At 48.5% G+C, this 20,761-nt stretch overlaps 1 protein-coding gene across 2 annotated transcripts in view; it reads left to right on the forward strand.

Moving 5' to 3' along the window:
* Window positions 1–20,761, forward strand: part of ENAH (ENAH actin regulator) — a 1,361,004-nt gene that overhangs the window by 668,557 nt on the left and 671,686 nt on the right. For both annotated transcript variants that reach the window (XM_069608703.1, XM_069608701.1), the window contains exon 4: window positions 18,062–18,146. In XM_069608703.1, coding sequence (XP_069464804.1) covers window positions 18,062–18,146 — 85 coding nt within the window. The remainder of the gene's footprint in view (window positions 1–18,061; window positions 18,147–20,761) is intronic.

The raw sequence follows: 20,761 nt of genomic DNA on the forward strand, positions 1-20,761 counted from the left end.
GTTACGTTGCGCTGCTGTCTTGAGTGTAAGGCCGATGTCCGGAGAGGCAGGTGCCCCCCTCCATAGCCTGGGACTGCTGAAAGCCATTGATCTCCCCCCAAAAACAAGAACAGGTAGGAGAACTATCATCCTACTACCACCGGGGAACTGGTAGCACCTAAGCGCATGACAATGGCCAACTGGGCCGCTGATCAGGAATATGCTGGAGCTCGAACATTGCTCCTGCACTGTCTGCGAGAATGCATGTGGTGTCCTTTATGGGCTTCATCCTTCTGGGGACATTGTTTCAAGCCCGTGCGGGTCAAATGGTGTACCTCACCTTGAACGTGGTGTCCCGCAAGGGATGTGTGCCAGAGGCTTAAGAGCCGGGGCACTGCAAGGTTGTTGGTGGCTGGTCATCCCGGTTTGTTATCTTTCTTGGTGGGGACCTCGGGGTTTGCGTCGCCTGCCTGCTTTTGACCATTCTCCTATTGGAGGTTTGTCCTGCTGGGGGCGGTTCGGTTCTTCGGAGCCAGACTTGCTGTCCGAACCTCCGCGGCCCATGAATTTCATTGCTTCTTTTGGTGAGCTGATATACTTCTGAGAACCGTCCCATTTGAATCTGACCGAGGCAGGAAATCCCCATTGGTATGGGGTTTGTTTTTTGCATAGCCATTCCGTTAATGGTTGCATGGTTTTTCATTTTTGTAGTTATCTGTCGTATTTGTCTTGCCTCACGCATGATTTCTTCTTTTAGCTGGAAAAAGTGGACCCTGACCAGAACGTCTGGAGGGAAGTTGGACTCACGTCTCGGATGTCCTATGTACTCGATCCAGCTCCATGGGTGAGGTGTCCGGGAGGGTGATTATGAACTTGAGGAGTGCAGAGACATAGAGTTTTTGTTCTGCGTCTGTGATAGAGGTGGGTATGCCTCTTAGGCGGATGTTATTCCTCCAAGAGCGATTTTCTGCATCTTCCAGCTTGGCTTCTAGGAGGTTGCATCTCGCCTCCAGGGCTGTAATCCGGTCCCTGTCCAGTTCTCCTTCAAATCTTTGGTCACAGACCTCAGATTCCAGTTCGGCCGTTCGGTTTCGCCCACCCGTTTGTCCAAGATCATGATGTTCTTCGTGACCTCTTCTGTGCTTTTGTGTATTTCTTTAGTTAGAGCTGATAGGAGGTCTTGTAGGTCGGTTTTGGTGACTATTTGGGAGGGACCTTGGGTTGCAATGGGTGCCGCAGTCGTGAGGATGTTGGAGTCTTCTGGCGGGTCCCCCTTTTTAGATCTGTCAGCCGCTGAGATGGCCATCAGGGAGACTATGTCCGCTTGTTTGGATGCTTTGCTGCTTCTAGACATGTTGACACAATCGAGCCTCTGTGATAGTTTTTCTGGGTGGGATCTTTGGTGTCACCTTGCAAGAGCAGAGTTCGGGAGCCTCCGCAGAGTTCCAGCCCAGCTAGACCCAGTATTGGGAGGTCGGCTATATGAGGGCGGATGTGAATGATGGATTTCTGTTCTCAGGTGGGCACGGGGGGACTCAGAGTTTGCTTTTGCGGGTTCAGGTGGATGGAGAAGGGGGGAGAGAGGTGGTGAGCAAGATGACTGGGTCCCGAGGAGGTGGTTAGGATCGGCTGCAGTGATCCCGGAGTGGCCGATAGGCGGGGTGACCTGGAGCCAGATTGGCGTAGGGCTGTAGATCATGGCCCAGGCTGTTCCACTCACCCTTCCCCGCTCCTTACCTCATAGGGTCTGTTTTGGCGAGGACAGCGGAGGATGTTGAGACATCAAGGGCCCCGTGGAGCGGTTGGTGCAGCATTTCGGTGTGACGGCGTTTGAGGTGTTAGGAGCTCTTCGTTCCGGACCCGCTAAATCGTGGGTGTGATTGGAGATCCCCGGATGCTGCAGGGTAAGAGGCCTCCTGTGCGACGTTCATATGAGTGTCGGGACGCTGATCCGGGGCTGGTCGGCGAAGTGACACTTCGCTGGAAGTTTGCTGCTGTGTAGTCCCAGGTGGCGGTGCCTGCGGAGTGTGCCTCCCTCTGCTTGAGGCCACTAGCGGGCGCGAGGACCGACGCCCAGCGCTCTCGGGCGGGGGGGGCCGCAAATGCTTTGGTCTTCATGCGGGGGGGATGGGAGGGGCACGGGGCTCCGTATCTCGGACGGAGAGGGCGGACCGGGGACACCTCTAGGTCGATTCTTTCCCTGCCTCTGCAGCTGGATGTGTGCCGGTGACGGGGCTCGCCACAGTGAGTCAGTTGCAGCAAATGCATGGCGGGTGCTGCCCAGGGGATCAGGAGCTGCCCCCGCCGGACACGATCAGAAGGTGCAGGATAGAAGGCCGACAGGGCGGGTGGGCGAGCTGGGGATGCTAGGCGGCTTCAGTTGCATAACTGCCCCTCCCCCCCTATGGAGAAGCCTCGCCAATCGTATCGATGCCGCCATCTTGGAGCCGAGCGGGTCCGGGAAGAAAAGCGAGCCAAATTGCAATAAATCGGACTCGGAGCGAGGGCCTGTTCGGTTGATAGGTGCGGCGAAGGTTCATGTGCGATCGCTGTTAATTGCCTCCCATAACGGGGACTGGAAGCGACAGAGATTATGGTGGTGCCACGGGCCATGCAGGAGCTCCTAGGAAGCCAAACCAGTCACGGCGGCTCCGAGCCACCAGGAACGCACCTTTTAACCGACAAACTCTGCGGCTGGTTTCTTCCCTGGGCAGTGCAACGACTCCCAAGTTTCCTCCTCGACGAGATCCTCTCTTCCCCTGGTCGAAACCACGAACACGAAGCCAGCAACGACTGCCACCGCTGGAGCTTCCTCACTCTTAAAGGTACTGTGTTCCACCTGGCCTCCCTTTATTCGGTTTGCTCAAGGTGACCCTTAAATCCTTGGCTTTCCAACTGGGTTGGCCCCCAGACCTTCAAACTTTATCTTTTGAACCACCCCAACCTCTTTTGAACATTTCTACAAAGACTTGAATGCATTTCGCAACTGTGTGATCTTGGGCACATTTCACCTTGCTCCATTTAAAGTGGGCCTGGACTATGAACTTTGGCTCTACAGTAGAGACTGCCTTCACTAACTTGTTTTTGTCTCTTAAAAGTGTTGGGAAATTGTTTTATCTTCATGACCTGCCTTTTTCTCTCCCTTTTATTTAATTATTGGAGTGCCATCGAAGTTACGCGCTCACCTCTGTTTTGACAAAGTGGTGTTTTAACTTAGACTTGTCTAAATAATTCTTAAGGGAGGTGTGTATACTTTTCTGATTGTGTTTTGAACTTGCTTTGATTAATAGTGCTAGTGTATTTTCTAATGTGTGTTAAATAATTTTATACTTTTGATACAAAGTTCTGGTCAGTGTTTGCTTGTTCTACTGTGTTTTTGGCCCTATTGTGTATCCTCTGTATACTGCTTAACTCTTCTTGAGAGAAGTCTGACTGCTCAGTCACAGCTATCGGGTAAATCTGGGTGGTGCAGACTGCTACCAATTGGGTTTACTGCTTACTCCTGTAGTCTTAATCTTTTTGCAGTGGTCCCTAAGGGAACTGCACAGGATTCTGCCTAACACCTATAGAAGCTGATTACATGGGAGTGTGCCCGGTCGACATTTGCGATTTCAACAATGTATGCAATACTGTATTGAGAATGTGGATTCCATCATGTATTCAACATATGCATGTTAGTGTTTGGGTGTTTTTGTACTGGCATTCAGACACATCGCAGTCAGTAGCGGCATCACTACTGGGCTCCAGACCCGCTGTGACAGGTCTCCACCCACCAATTAGGTGTCCTTCAGGGTCCTGAATATGCAAATTGGGTACTCCAATACCTCTTACTCCTTATAAAGATAGGGAGGCACAAGTCAGTTTGGACACGAAATCTAGGTGATACCCCAGACGAGGCACCCTTACTCAAGCACATGTGGGCTTACTAACCAATCTCAAGTATTTCTACCCCTCCCTTCATGAGCAAGCCAGGTTATACATGGAATTTAAGGCCATTCCAACATGGCGCTCTGCATCACCCAGCGCCGGCAACATAGAAAAATGACACTATTTCAGAGTGTATACGTCGCCACGGCAACTGTTGCCAACACGGAGAAACGCTGCCAGTTACAGCCGCGTTCCATACGGGGAAGCATAGCCTTCCGGTGGCGCGGTAGTTAAGCTAAGTTTGTATGCTTGTAGAACCATATTACCCACCTTTTGGGTTTAGGTTTTTAATACGCCTGCATATATTTATCTCCTCCAGTCAAATCTACCACTCAGCCAGCTCTACCCGTTGCATTTAGAAGCCCGCACATAGGTTTTCCGAACTTGCAATTAAGGTAACAAGCTTGCTTTCTATTCGCCACTGTCTTACTGATGTAACATGGATTGCTACTTACCCTGAGGGATCTCAATCACCCACCCTTTTTCGACTTTGTTCCCCCTAGACCTACGGCGTTGCCACAGGAATTATTTTTTCTAACCCTTATTAGACAGACCGGGGAGAACTACCTTAGATCCCCAGGACCTCTTGTGACCCTAAAGATACCAAAATTGTGATCCTCACACGAGAGGTGAGTTGTTTATCCACTCTATCTAAATGGGTCAGTTTGAATCCGGATGGACTACTTTTCTATTTTAGGATGCTGGGATCTTGATCCCTTTGGTTCTGTTTTTAGCGAAATTAAAGGCATACAATATTTATGCTTTTCCACTAATTAGTGCCAAGGAAGGAGGCATACAAGCACCTACCTCTGTCATTTTGAATAGCTTTGCCCTCTAAAACAGACACAGGTAATCTTTAACCTTTAGAGGTGTGGTACTCATATGAGTCTAACTGGAATAAAGAGAACTAAGCGCTCACTCCAGTGTTCCGTTTTTGTTTTACCTGATAGGTGAAGGACGAACAAGAACATTTCCAATACACTAGCGTAGTCTAAACGCTTGTACAGAAACCAGGGTCTCCCTCCTGATGAATGTTCTGGATTTATCACCCCTGTGAACTGAAACATGTTGAGATATATTGTATAACGAGAATACAGGTACATGTTGATGCAAATAACCATAGAGGTCTATGCACAAATTCTAGTTTTTCTTCGAGTGTATGAAAACTAGACTATACTAATGTGTACAATCAATGGTTGTAATGACACCCTGGCCACTGAGGGGGCATTTTGTGAATGTTTGACCAATGATTTATCCACCTATGCTTTGTTTTTTTCTTCAGATTTTAGACAAATGTATGTATGTTTAAATTGATGATGATTGAATTGGTTTTTAACTAATGAAAGCAATCCCACTTCCAGTTCCTATTCTATCAGACTTGCCTCTTATTTTCTGTATCATATGAACTTCAATTTGCCATTTACTGCAAACCAGTTTCACTGTGAATGACTGGCCTTTGGTTGGCAACATTGCCCCAAATATGAAGTGTACCTATGGTGACATGCACCGTTTTACAAAAGGCAATGTAAAATATTTTGTCACCTGTCCGCGAACGGCGAGTGCATTTCTTAGGTTTTGTATGTAAACAAATGAACTCGCCCTCCACGTCTAGTGTAGGTATTGAACTTTTCAATGCCTGCAATCTTCTACATCCTTATCACAACCTAGTTCTCTGTAACCCCAAGCCCTACATTCCACAACCAAATGAGCTACATGCTCCTTAATGTCTGATCAGCAATCAAACTCTATTGAGATAAATAATGTGCTGTCCGACAGTAAACAGGCCATCCTCTTAGTCACTGAAACATGGCTTTACTGGGTCCTGCAACTCCTTGCACAGATGCCACCCAACTTCAATCTTTTCTGAATATATATCAGCAAGAATAATCCACAAGCAAAGCAATCCCTGCCTTTCCTATAGATCTCTCTCGATGCTCTCTGGAACGACTCCTGATAAGGTGTTGCCCCTCCAATTGCTACTCGTGCCACATTTTGGTCTCTTTTCAATGCATTAAAAACCCTCAACTCCATTGTTCAGATCCTTGTTTCATACTCCACTTATCATGGTGCCTGGAGACCAAATAAATGGCAGCGGTACACAGGATAAATCGGCATACAATAACCTGGGCGAGTTTAACAGATGGATTCACCAACACACTTTGCACGTTTCCAGTACCTTCAACAACCTGGAGGCTCTTGGCCTCAAACAACTGGCCATTGGACTCACCACACAGCTGCTTCCCACACTCAGCACTCATCTATTTTATCGTTAATTCCTTGATAAACCACATCCTGTTCATCCTAATCCACCCCTTTTGCTTATCACAAAGTAGAAGTGTCTGTCACCTCCTTATCTCTATTTCTATCAGACTCGGACCTAGCAACCCTTGTTACTTCAGGTACACTGTGCTATGGATTCACCTCAACCACATGCTTTCTTCAACCTTTCATAAAATACCTACTTGAGAAAAAATCTGTTTCTCCCTCAAAGTACCAATCAAAATGGTTCCCACGGGGGATCCTGAATTTAAACCTAAACTTCGCTCCAAGGAACTAATTTGGTACCAGTTAACTAGCCCTATGGCCAAACTGCTTATCTCTCCCATCTCATGGTCCGAGAAAACAAATCTGGAATACAAAGCAGCCCACTTATAAACGAGCTGGAATGTTGTCAAAGGGTCCAAAGAACACAACATTTCTCTATGAACTCTGCAATGCCCAGAATTGTGCTTCTTCCCTTCCAACATAACCTCCATGTGCGAAAAAGGCCCAAAGGTTCTTTAGTGACGAAGGTGATCCTCAGCTTCTGAAAGCCCTGTTACAAATTACTTAAACCCAGCAGACAACATTTTGACATCCCTCCATTCGATCGGCTTCCCTGCTTTTCGAGACCCTATGTGCTCACCTTGATTTCAGAAATCACTCCAGTCCCTCTTTGCACTCGTATCCCCCTCCTTAATACACCTTGCCATTTTCAACTACCTTCTCACCCTTGCTTCTAGATGTATCCTTCCTGATTTAAAAAAAATAAAGTATTACTCCGATCTTCCAAAAACCTTTTGGGATCCCTCGGTCTCCAAGAACTCCCGACCTAGCTCTCGCCCCACCCCCAATCATCTTGGAACCAATTGCATCCCAGACCACAACCACTTAGATGACACTCGGGCTAGTTTCAGCCCCCTATGAGATACAGAACCTGTAATTGGTGCCTTTATACTTAATCCTATCTGCGGTTTATGATATGATCGATCACCCAGTCCTTCTCTCCCACCTCTCACATCAGGGTGTAAACATCTTTTTATATCCTGACTAACGTCCTCCCATTCCTCTCGGATGCCATATCAATCCAGCCCTCCAATCCTCGGTGGGATCCTCCCTTTAGCCCCTTCACATGCTTTTCATAGTTTACATCTCCTTGCTCAACTCATCTTCACATATGGCTTCAAATTCTGTCCCTAAGCAGAGGTAAAGAAAAACATAAAGTGAGTCTAATTACCCCTCTTTACTTTACTCCAATGTTTCAAAATGACCCACACATACTAGTTAAACAAATATATTGATGTTAATATTGTTTAGACACCATGGACCCAACACAAACAAATCATTACAAAATTACAATTTAATCATCATATATTTCATATAAAAAGGCACACATTGCCACATATATATAATAATGCACATTTCAACAAAATGATAATGCACCATTAATAAAATCAAAAACAATTTTAAGAAAAACACTGAATGAAAACAAAAATGAACACAGATACACAGGGGGTGTACGCAACACAAAGTGTAGATGTTATTTGGGCACACTTCCTTTTGCAAGTGAAATCCCACAGACAAGAGGTATAGGTATTTCATATGACTGCCGACCTGTTTCGGCCGTATACTGTTTTAGACACTATCTCTAGTGTCTAAAACTTCTTTTCTTTGAAAAGGCCATTTTCAGGACAATATTTCTTTTTAGAAAGTCAAAAACGACTTTGTACCCCAAAGGTTGATCACCTGTTTATCGACTAAAATGTAATATGTGTGTACTCTAAGCAATGTCACACAAATTAGAAGAACGGAGGTGTATTAATGTATCCTTAATGCTCCTCTTCATGATAAGTAGCTGTTTTGAGTTAGGTCTTATTTTAAAAAAAAACCTGTCTGAGCTGGGGTTATGAACAGTGTGCTTACTTTTGTCCGATGTCAAAAATCTTTTTTCAAAGTGACCCTTATTGTTGCCTTGGTGGATGGTTGGTAATGGTAATCAGTTGTCTAATAGTTTAAATGTGTATGTTGCAGAATTATTAACATATGTCTTTGAGAAAGCTCATGAACCCATGAAATGTATTAGATTTGGTCTCTTATAGTGTTTTTTGTACATTTCATTGTAGAATTGGTCCTGGTGATCAACCCTTGGGGTACAAAGTCGTTTTTTTGACTTTCCAAAAAAGAAATACTGTACACCCCCTGTGTATCTGTGTTCATTTTTGTTTTCATTCAGTGTTTTTTCTTAAAATTATTTTTGTTTTTATTAATGGTGAATTATCGTTTTGGTGAAATGTGCAATATTGTATATGTGGCAATGTGTCTTTTTATATGAAATATACGATGATTAAATTGTAATTTTGTAATGATTTGTTTGTGTTGGGTCCATGGTGTCTAAACAATATTAGTACCCGGCGAGAGTCGAGCAGAATGCAACATGCATTCTGATTGGCTCTCCCCGGGTCCTTACCCGGCCGAGAATCCTTTGATTCTCGGACGGGACTGCTGCTGCCTTGTCCTCGGCGGGGGGGCGTGGCAGCCCCTCAGCCAATGAGGAGGCTCGAAGCGGGGCCATCCCCGCTCCAAGCCTCCCCACGGCTGAGAGGCTGCCTCTGCCCCCCGCTGGGGACTTGGGTAAGCTTTTTTTTTTTTTTCCCCCCTTCCCTCCCTCCTCCCTAACCCACCCCACTTACCTTCTTGCTCCTGCTGCGTCCCTGGTGAGGGACGATGGCAGCCTCCAGCAGTGTGGAGACTTTGCACCTCCACACAGCTGGAAGCTTCCATCATCCCCTGGCAGGGACGAAGGTACTTTTTTTTTCTTCTCACCATCAGCAACCATACTTATAAATTTCATATAAGCTTCACCCAAAACCAAAAACATGGGAGGCACTACCCCCTCAATCACCAGACAACCATATCAACACCCATACAAGGGATACTTGAAGGCGCTACCCCCAAAATGACTAAACTGCCCAGATCCATACAGATCTTCCATACCCTACTCCATACATCACATATTACACAATATTTAGTTTACATTGCAATATTTTCAGCATTAGTATGGATGCATTTCTTAAAAGACACTATATATGTCATGAAGCCCAAACCAAATCCATTCCTAAAAGTCCATGTTGTTAACTAAAAGTCCATGTCATGGGACAACGTAAATGGTGAAAATCCTCATAGAATTCAAAAACTAAACTTTCGGGAAACCCCGTCTTCCATACTCATTTTGGACCATACCATATACTTTACTCCATACCTAAACTGCAAATCCTCAAGAGTGTTAAATCTAAAACACTCATCACATCCAAACCATACCCATCCATACTTAAAAACAAAACACCAGATACCAGCCTGTAATCCATCTATGTGCATCAAAGTAAATGAAACACATAAGCAAAATACACACTAGGATGCCCCACATAGTAAATTTTCCTTCAATCCATAGAGCAAGCAACTTCAACCATTTTACCCAAGTCCATAGCTCCATTACTTAAGGCATACATAGTTTTACCCAAATCCAGGCTCCATGGATCTGTTGCACGCCGTACCATGGCCAAACACCTCCATTGTGCAGATGTGTCCACAATGTTGTCAAACTGCGCAGCTTTTACCAACCTCCATTACGTATTCCGGTCCCCTGCATTAGTACTCATTGCAGGTTTGTCCAACCACTCCAATCCTTTGACCACCACACCTTCTATGTACCGCTGTCTTCCCTTATGGGACCCAGCTCAAACTCTCCAATGCACAGATGGGACAGTCTCCCGTAGTTGTAAGTGCAGTAATGACATGCACATAAGCCCAGCTATGATGTTAGACTTCAGTGCACATAACCGGAACTGGTTCCCAGCGCGTCCGCTCCCGAAGGCCGCCATGGAAAGAGAAAACGGACTTCCGTTTTCCCTTTCCCGGCGGCCATTTTCTTGGTCTTTTTTTTTTTTTCTGTCCCGAAACGCCACAGCGTTTCGGGACAGAAAAAAATGTTTTTAGTGCCCCGGTCACGCATATAATGCGGGCCGGGATACTAATAGCAATATGACCCTCGCAGGTGGGGCATTACCGACTCAGGGAATGCCCTGGGGCCTTCGTTAAGGCCCTCGCTTCGCTCTGGCTTATAACTATGGGCCCCGGGGCATTAGCTGAGTCGGTACCCTGCCGCTCGGGTCATATTGCTTAATTAACATCAATATGATATTTGTTTAACTAGTATGTGTGGGGAATTTTGAAACTTTACCTGGTCTTGGTAAATACCTAAGCAGAGGTTACTCAGATTCTTGAGACTTGAGCTTCCCCTGAAGCCACAGCTGACAACCTAAACCAATGAATGGCCTTGTTGTATGGTGCGCACTATGCATGAAACCGAGTGTAAATGGTGACAAAACCGAGGTTCGTATTGTGAAGTTGTCCACACCACTGGCCTCTGTTCCTGGGACTTCTTCAGCCCTCATCAACAGAAATCTGGAGATCTGTCTTGTTCATTGGCACCTCTTTCTTTCGCATCTGCTCTGAAGAGACTTATCCAGTGTCCTTGATCAACCCCCTTATGAAAGACGAGCTGGTCTAGCGAAACCATGCTTATGGCTGTCTTACCGCTGGTCTACTTTGTAAGCGGCAACGATTCCAGAGTTCCGCTCCTATTTGCCTCCTTCACCTCAAGTAGGACTATGGCATCACCCAGGTCAGTCTTCCATCCAATGTCAACCAGTTCCCTAAATGCATCCCCTTCAAAACTCTCTGAATTCCTCATTGTACTTGCCATCAAATTGGTCCTGCAACTTTCCTCTTTCTAAGAAACCTTAAATTCGAGGGGATTGGGTCCTCCGACGTATTCCATATCTATGACATGTAATCACCACAGCTGTGCTGCTTCGGAAACTTTTTTCGGCGTCCTGCATCGATGACCCGTCGTCGAGGACCTCGTCTGACGTCATCCGATGTGATAAGTAGGACGCACGACGCCCGTAGCCTCAGTTCCGTTTTTTCCGCGAACGTGTTGCTTCGTGAATCTCGGTTAACGCCTCAACTCTTTGGAGTTCTGTTCTTCTCGGTTCTTTGAACCTGTTCGTTTTTGTGAAAATCCTTTGTGTGAAGATGTCTTCTACTTCGTCTTCGATCCCGCGTCCGGGCTTCAAGAAGTGCGGGGAGTGTGGGTCCATGATGTCGGTGACGGACTCGCACGACGCCTGCCTCTGGTGCCTCGGGGAGACCCACGACACGGATGACTATCGACTGCCAGTCGCTCACGTCCAAAGCCTTACGCAAACTTAAGAAGTAGTTGTCGGTAGGTCGGGTGTCCAAGCACCGGATGTCAAAGTCTGCGGGGCTTTCGACGGATGATTTGAGGGGTGACTCTCCGCGTCATCGTCGGAAGTCTCGTGGGTATCCTTCTAGGAGTCGGTCTCGCCACTCCTCAGCCTCTTCGAGGCATTCTCGGAAGCACCGACACCGGTCGTCTTCCAGGTCCTCTTCGGCGGACTCTGCCCGGCACGTCGCTTACCCCACCAGCCGTGCGACGCCGGAGGAATGGGCTTCCTTCGGGAAGAAAATGCTGGCGATTCTTGAGTCGCAGGGTACTAAGCCGTCCGCGCCCCTGAGTGGGGTCGGTCGTGAGAGGTCGAGAGACACTGCTCGCAAGAGTGGTCGGCACGAGTCACGGGAGAGGTCCCGTTCGGACAAGGAGACTCGTTCTCGACGTACCCGTTCCAGGTCCCGGTCCTCGACGCGTTCGAGACCGTGTGCACCTGTGAGGTCTTCGAGGAAGACATCGACGTCTGAGGCGTCGAGGGCGTGGACAGGCTTTCTCGAGGCTCCGAGGAAGTCGTCGAAGCCGTCGACGCTCAGGTCGTCGAAGGACACGCTCGGGGCTCCGGCTTCGAGGGCTCTGTCGACGCCGCCGATGCTGGCGGCGCTGCATCTGACGTCGACACCGATTTCGTCGACGACGATGCCTGTTGTCTCGACGCCATCGACGCCTTTCGTGTCGGAGGTGGCACGGGGGAACCCCCTAGGAAGGCTCTGGTTAAGAGCAAGCACTCTCGGGTGCCTTCTTTTCGCCACCTGGACTATATTTCAGAGGCGGATGAGGATTCTGATGGCCTGGTTCCTAGTCAGGTTCCAGATGAAATTGTCTCGGGCCATAGTCAGTTTGACGATTTGAGGCAGTCACTTCATGATGCCAGTGGACTGGACACCTCTCCGGAGGTGGAGTTTTGTAGACCTGAGCCTGGCTCTCATGCCGATTCCTCGTACCGGCGCCTTATGGCTAGGGTTTCTGAGTACTTGGGATGGTCTGCTCCCCTAGGGGAGTTTGTGCAGGATGATCTAACAGACATCCTTGATGTTGGTCCCCCAACTGACCAGGTACTGCCGTTCCATATGGCTTTACAGAGAAGGGTGGCGGCGGCTTGGACTGCTCCGGAGAGTCTCCCGGCGGTGAGCAGATCATTGTCGCGAAAATACCGTCCAGCCAATAGCGACCCCTGCTACTTGACCCGGCACCCCACTCCGGAGAGTTTGGTGGTGCAGGCGGCCACGGCCCTGGCAAAGCAGGCGTCGTACCCTACCATCCCTCCTGATAGGGACGACAAACGTTTTGATTGCTGGGCGAAGAAAGTGTTTTCTTCTGGTGGTATGGCGCTTCAGGCGGCCAACTCCATTTGTGCCTTGTCTCGTTTCACACACACTCTGTGGAACTGTGTTGCGTTAGCGGCTGAACATATTCCCGAAGGGGACGAACGGGATGGTTTCCTTGCTATGGTCCAGGATGGTAAGGATGCCATGTGTGAGTCCGTTCAGTCGGGTTTGGACTTAGCTGAATGCGTCAGTAGGTCCATGGCGGCGAGCACCGTGATACGCAGGTTTGCGTGGTTGCGGAAGTCGGGGTTTGCTCCTGATGTGCAGTCCCGGCTCCTGAACATGCCCTTTGACGGTGAACACCTTTTTGGCAGCAAGGCTGACGAGAGCCTTGGGAGGTTGCAGACCTCAAAAGCTGCAGCGAAGTCATTGGGCGCTGCAGTTCGTCAACCTCTGCCTTTTCGTCCTAGGGGACAGCAGTGGAGGGGTGGTTCCTTTCGCTATTACTCGTCCTTCAGTAAAGCGAGAGGAGCTGGCAGTCAGAGGCCAACGCAGGGGTACCAGAGGTGGACGACAGGGTACCCGTGGTGCCAAGGCCGCTCGGCAGTTGCCTCTTTGCCCTCAGGTAACGCCGCAGCCGCTCCCACTCAGTCATGAGGCCATGTCCCATGGTTCGCCGGTTGGGGGAAGGCTGGCGCAGCATCTTGTAGAGTGGCAAGCCATTACTTCAGATGTGTGGGTTCTGGAGATCATAACCCACGGATACTGTCTTCCCTTTCGGCGCAGGCCTCGCGACAATCCACCGGGGAACATCTTTGCAGAGTCCGGATCCGCTCCTTGCGCAGGAAATTCAAGCCCTGCTGGAGAAAGGCGCCATAGAACTGGTGCCTGTAGCGGAGAGGAACAAGGGATGGTATTGCCCTTATTTTTTGATTTCGAAGAAAGACGGGGGATTGAGACCCATCATGGACTTGCGCGGTTTGAACAAACTCCTCAGGGAAGGACAAGTTCAAGAAGGTTACTCTCTCTCAAGTCCTCCAGGCCCTTCAGCTTCAGGACTGGTTGGTGTCACTCGACCTCAAGGATGCTTACTTCCATGTGCCGATCCATCCCAAGCACAAGAAGTACCTGAGGTTCGCGGATGGCGACTCGCACTTTCAGTTTCGGGTCCTGCCGTTCGGATTGACCTCCGTCCCGAGGGTTTTCACCAAGCTCATGGTGGTGGTGGCAGCGCCTCTCAGGCAAGGGGGTATTCACGTCTACCCCTACCTGGACGATTGGTTGATCAGGGGGAACTCTCCCGAGCAAGTCCTGGATCATCTGTCCGTCACCTGCCACTCCCTTCACAGGCTGGGCTTCTCCCTCAATTTAAAGAAGTCCCATTTGATGCCGACAAAGCAGCTCCAGTACATCGGAGCAGTGCTCGACACTTCCCTGGGGCAGTGTTTTCCTCCCCAGGTGAGGGCTCTTCACATTCAGCAGATGGTGCACAAGTTTCAGCATGCCCAGGCGCTCCCAGCGTTCGAGTTCTTGAAGTTGCTCGGCCTCATGGCATCCTGCATTCTTCTGGTGCCAGAGGCTCCCCTGCGGATGAGATCTTTGCAGTGGGCACTCAAGACGCAATGGTCGCAGTCCTCCGGCAGGATGTCGGACCTGGTTCAGGTGCCGCCCTCTGTCGCCCGGGACCTTCTGTGGTGGGCCCTCGAAGGCAACTTGATGAAGGGGGCTCCATTTTGGCTTCCCTGGCCGGAGGTGACGATCGTGACGGATGCATCCCTCACGGGATGGGGAGCTCATGCCAACGGGCTGACAGTCGGCGGTCGTTGGTCTCCGTCGGAGTCCAGACTCCATATCAATCTGTTGGAACTGAGGGCCGTCAGGCTAGCCCTGAAGGCTTTTCTGCCGACTGTGCGAGGAAAGAGTGTCCTGATCCTGATGGACAACACAGTGGCCATGCACTACCTCAACAAAAGGGTGGGGGGCAGGGTCACTTCCTCTGTGCAGGGAGGCGATGCAGCTCGAGTTCTGGGCCATCCAGCAGGAAGTTTCGATCTCGGCAGTTCATCTGGCCGGAGACGAAAACGTGACGGCAGAAGCTCTGAGCAGGCAGAGCGCGATCTCTCACGAGTGGGAGTTGGCTCAGGAGATTCTCCTGGAGATCTTTGCCCTTTGGGGGACCCCTCAAGTGGATCTCATCGCCTCCAGTGTCAACCGGAAGTGCGAAAGGTTCTGCTCGCGGGAATTTCCTCCAAAAGGAGCCTTAGGAGACGCGTTCGTGGTCATTCCCGCTGCTGTACGCGTTTCCTCCAGTCCCCGTCATCCCGCAAGTGCTGCGGAGGTTACGAAAGTTCGGTTCCCGGATGATCCTCATTGCCCCGGCATGGGCTCGGAGGACGTGGTACCCGGACGTTCTCGACTTGTCCATCTGCCCTCCACGTCGTCTTCCCTACCGAGACGATCTGCTCTCACGGGAGGGGGGTCAGGCTCTCCATCCAGATGTCAGATCCCTCAACCTTCACGCTTGGCTTCTGAAAGGTTGAGGTATAAGGATTGGGACCTCCCTGAAGACGTGATGGAGGTGTTGCTTTCGGCCCGAAGGCCAGCAACAAAGTCTCTGTACCGTTGCCGTAAGTTCTGCGACTGGTGCAGAGTTCAGAATGTGGCTCCTTTTGCATGTGACATCCCCATGGTTCAGTCCTTTTTACTTTCTTTGGCCCACAGGGGCTTGCAAGTGGGGTACCATTAAAGGTTGGCGGCGCTGTCCATCTTTAAGCGCTCGTCTGAAGAGTGTTCTTACTTTAAAATCCTTTAATTTCAGTTTCTGAAAGGGCTCACTAATGTGTTCCCTCCGTCACCTTTCCTGGTGCCCGGTTGGGATTTAAACCTTGTTCTTAAGTTTCTTATGGGTGCTCCGTTTGGGCCTTTACATTCTTGCCCTTTGAGGCTGTTAACTCTGAAAACTGTGTTTTTAGTTGCGGTTACTTCCGCTCGCAGAGTGAGTGAGTTACAGGCACTTTTAGTTAAGCCACCCTTCACTGTATTTCACAAGGACAGGGTTGTCCTTCGAGTTCGTCCTTCTTTTCCTCCGAATGTGGTTTCGGAATTTCATTTGGCCCAGAAGGTTGTTCTTCCGGCATTCTATCCTCCCCGCATCCTGGTAAGGAAGAGGCGAGGCTCCATAGGCTTGATCCTAGGAGAGCTTTAAGCTTTTATGTTTCACGCATGTCCCGGGTCAGAGTGGATGATCAACTCTTTATTGGTTACGCTGGAAAGCGTTTGGGGCAAGCTGTGACGAAACAGACTTTGTCTCGCTGGATTATTTTGGCCATCTCAGAGTGTTACCGCTTGGCGGGTAAGGACCCACCGGCTGGCTTGCGGGCCCATTCTACCAGAGGTATGGCTGCATCTACTGCCCTGCAGAGGGGTGTTCCTATTCGCAACATCTGTGATGCAGCCACCTGGGCTTCAGTACATACATTTGTACGTCACTATTCCCTCGATTCCATCCGAGGACAGCATCTGGCCTTTGGCAAGGCGGTCCTTTGCTCTGCTATTTGATTGGCTATTCTAAATTTTGATTCTAAATTCTTTCCCTCCTCCTTGCTCTGGTACTGCTTTGGGAGTCTGTCATAGATATGGAATACGTCGGAGGACCCAATCCCCTCGAAGAACAAGTTACTTTCTTACCTGGTAACGTTCTTTCGATGGGATGGTCCGACGACGTATTCCATATCGCTCCCGCCCTGCCTTCTCCGCTGCAGAATTTCTTTTGCGATTGCAGTTTACGTTCCGCAAGGCTTTGTGTCTGACTGGCAGTTGACTAAGGTCACGCGTTCTGGGGGAAAAAACTACAACTGAGGCTACGGGCGTCGTGCGTCCTACTTATCACATCAGATGACGTCGGACGTCGGAGGAGGTCCTCGACGACGGCGCATCGACGTCATCGACGCAGGACGCAGACGCCGAAAAAAGTTTCCGAAGCAGCACAGCTGTGGTGATTACATGTCATAGATATGGAATACGTCGTCGGACCATCCCATCGAAAGAACGTTACCAGGTAACAAAGTAACTTGTTCTTCTCATCTAGATACCTTAGCACATGCACAAAGCCCACATTTGTGAGCTTGCATCCACTGCAAGCTTCTCAAAATTCTGGAATTGCCTTCCCGTATGTATCGAGAACCATTCGATCAGTTCCTTCTGCCTATCCCTAAAAGACACACTTAAGCAAAACGAATGACTTGCCATTTGATCAATTACTGAGACACCACCTTTGTGGTGAATATTGTGCTCTACAAATTCTACAAATAATCAAATAGAAAATGTTTAAGTGAATAGAAAAAGCCACAAATGTATAATTAAAACAAACGTAAATGGTACACATAATGAAAACAAACTCGAATTGTAGTAAATTAACCGATTTTAAAATAAATTGCAATAGCATGAACAAAAGATGTGGGTGTTTAATAAGCCCAGTCTTACATTTACTATAATTTGTATTGCATTTTTTTCCCCTTTGGACAAAAACGTTTGCTATTTACTAGTAATTATTTGCTCGGTTTGTGTACAAGCTAAAAAGAAACCAACCAGCTTACCTCCATACATTCAATCGATCACCTCAGACATTACAACCAATCAAGCTCACCAAACCCTGCCCATGCAGTCATGTCCAAAGGTTAAACATACACTTCCAAGAGCTACTGCACATGTCTATTCACATGCATGGTTTATCTGTCAATATTGTCAGCCTCAATCTCTTCATCAAACTGTAAACATCAGCTTCTTATTGTCTCGTTGCTTGTGACGCTAGCCCAGTTGCCTGTGTTTCTGGATTGTGTGCTGACCCCCTTCGTTTGGTCCTTGCGCTTATACTATACCTGTTACGAGCTCACCCTTTCAGTAGTTTCCCTTATTTCTCTGTAAAGCGCTCTGTTGGTTTCCAAAGCATGGTTTGTGCTTAGTAAATACCCAAATAATACAAAGTGATGCATGGCTATACAACAGCACCCCTACAAAGTAAGATGTGCATCTTATATTAGTCCAGTGAACAGTCCTAAGACCTTGTGACATGGATGTTCCGTTGGAGTGCATCACTAAGATGTAGTTTGGCCTATTTATAATTGGTTGGTTCTAGTGGTAGTTCTGTAGACCTTGGCCTAGTGTTACACTAATATGGGCTATTACACACTCTTAGACTAACCGGAATAGCTGTTCCGCATTACCTGTCAACCAAAGATGTAGCTTCTTTGAATAAACATAGGTTTGCTATTGTATTTTGTTTGAGAATTAACATGTGTAATTTTTAAACCGTTTATTGTAGGTCCAACGTTGTCTCGGCAAAATTCCCACATACCTGCTCAAGTGCAAAATGGCCCATCCCCAGAAGAATTTGAAATTCAGAGAAGGTAATGTGTTTTGGTCTGTAGGTCAAGTTGTACCTTTTTATCAAACTGTTTTCAGTCGTTACATGTCTTTCCTTTGCATGCAATTGCATCAGCGCACTGCAATATCTTTCATAGCCACCTAAATATAATTCCCCCCCATTCTAGGACCAAGTTAATTTTCTAATTTCATTTGCCTAGAATATTTGGGCTAAGTGCTAGAAAGTGGAGTCAGGAAAAGTTCATAGATGTAAATCAATGTGACTGCATGCAATGGGAAAGACATGTCACTGTTTTGGGGCTTTCCAGTTTTGTCACCTTATTCTGAAAGCCAGTGTTAATAAAATGTGACATAAATCTGGGGCGGGCTTTTTTGACTGTATAGCACCTATATTGATCAATGTATCCTTCTAGAAGTGGAACAACCACTTGTGAAATGTTAGGCCGGTAAGCATAGGGGTCATTTAAGTCATCGGACAATATTGTGATGTACAGGACGTCCCCTACCACCTATGGCATAGAATCCTTAGTACATGTTGAAAATATGGAAACTTCTAATCTATGCTCTTCTTGCTCTTGGAGCTCTCCCATTGCGGCTGCCCTTGCCTGACCACTAAGCTGCTTTCCCACATAAGTGACGGCTTATTACAATTTTCGTGACGCTTGTTTTGCCATGCTGTTTGAGGCCGACTTTGCTTTATTACCCAAAGATAAGTTCCAAATAATTGTGTCCAAGAACATTGGCCAATGTTAACATGTTAAATGTCACATAACCCACTAACCAATTTAAGCTCAAACACTCTGCATACTTATCTCACTCAAAAAACTCACACAACTATCTCTCACACAATAAACTGCACGCACTTGCCCACCCGCAACACATAAGCCGCACCAACAGCACATGCGGACTGACACCGATCCAATACTCGCACCAAAGCTCAGTACCCGGTGTCTACCGATTTGAAGCTGCCAACAGTATACCACTCCTCTCACTATCCTACTCCCTCTTCACCTTACTAACCCATCCCACCTTCTCGTTTACAGATCCGCCGGAGCGCCTGGGACCAATTCCATTGGTGACGGTGCGCTATATAAATACCATTAACGTAACAAAGTGGTCAAACTGAACCTTTATCAAAATCCCTACACTCACTAAACAGTTGTGTATTGATTACACTGATTTTTATCCGACATGGATTGATTTTAAAGAAAGTGTATATGTGTGGACCGGGGAGGATTTTCTTTATACCTTGCATTTGGGGGGAGATGGGCGAGATATCTTTAAAGCCTGCTTAATCTAGAATAATGCCTGGAATCATGGTGTGGAAGCCAGTGTGATTCCGACCTGCACCTCCCTCTTGGTGTCCCTCCAGATAAAATGAAGACCGCCCCTTGACATTGCTAACTTTAATCAATCTTTGGTTTAAAAAAGTATTTTTTATTTACTAGACTAATATATTAAAGGGTTGCACACAAACCTGCTATAGAACGTACAATACACTGCCCAAATGGAAACCAACCCGCAAACAAAACATGCCAAACCCATGTACTCTGTCCTGTCCCCTTTCCTCCATACTTTATGGGCGTCCCTTGCTAGGGATAGGAAACAGAACCTTTTTCCCTCTCAAAAAATTGTCTTGCCCTTTCAATTTAGATGCACGCTGCGACGCTGACCTGGGAGCAAGTGTTACCCTGAGTACGTCCACCGTGCCACTACCCAGTCCTCTTTTCTGCTTTGTCGGGAACAGACCACTTCACCAGCACTCCTGGGTTAGGCTCCCGCCTTGTAATTCCACGTGCTCTTCCCCGAAAACTTTCTATTTTTCTTCTCTCTGTTTTCTACTAGATTGTCAGAGAAGATGATACTTTGGTGCCACGCTCCTCCCCGGAGCATTTCGACGATGGCGGGTTTTAGCTGGTGTCCAGCATGCAAGAGTTCCTTCCCCACGTCGGATCTCCATGCGCTCTGCCTCCAGTGCCTTGGCCCTGACCACGGCTGGGACGGCTGTTCTGCGTGCGACGCAGCAAGCTCTCAATCGCTTGGCCAGGTGGAGGGCGCTGTTCGAGAGATTACCTCCAGAGGACTTGCGTGAGGAGGAAGACCAAGCCCAAGGTAGGTGACCTGTTCTCCTCCTCATCCCGCAAGGACGGTTCCTTCCCAGGGAAGCGCCCGAGTGGGAGGGGCCTTCTAGGTCCTAAGACCAGCAAGGAGACCAAGGCTCCCAGAGCTACCAGCCAACAGGCCGAGGGGTTGCAAGACTCTACCGGTCCCACTGCTGAGGGGCCCCAAGGCTGTTGTACTGGGGACATCCCAGAGGGGCTTTGCTCTACTACCGGATCACACCCGAGGGGGCGCCTACACACCGCATTATCAGCGTCATGGCTGTGGGCACTCCACCTCCCAGGTCTCTACCTGAGGTACAGCGATGGTCTGAGCCTTCACTTTTAGGCATACAGGCGGAGACTGGGCCTGGCTCTTCAAGCACCACGCACTAGGCACGTGGTGCAGGGGCATGACAAAATGGCCACCAGGCCAGACAACATGGCATCTCACCTGGAGCCGCTTCCTTCTGGAGAGCAGGCATGGGAACACACGTCTAGGTGGGACTGGACCACTCCAGTGACCTGGTCCGCGTCCT

This window comes from Ambystoma mexicanum, chromosome 4q (assembly GCF_040938575.1).
Source record: "Ambystoma mexicanum isolate Mex_15411 chromosome 4q, UKY_AmexF1_1, whole genome shotgun sequence".
In the NCBI taxonomy this organism is placed as follows: domain Eukaryota; kingdom Metazoa; phylum Chordata; class Amphibia; order Caudata; family Ambystomatidae; genus Ambystoma; species Ambystoma mexicanum.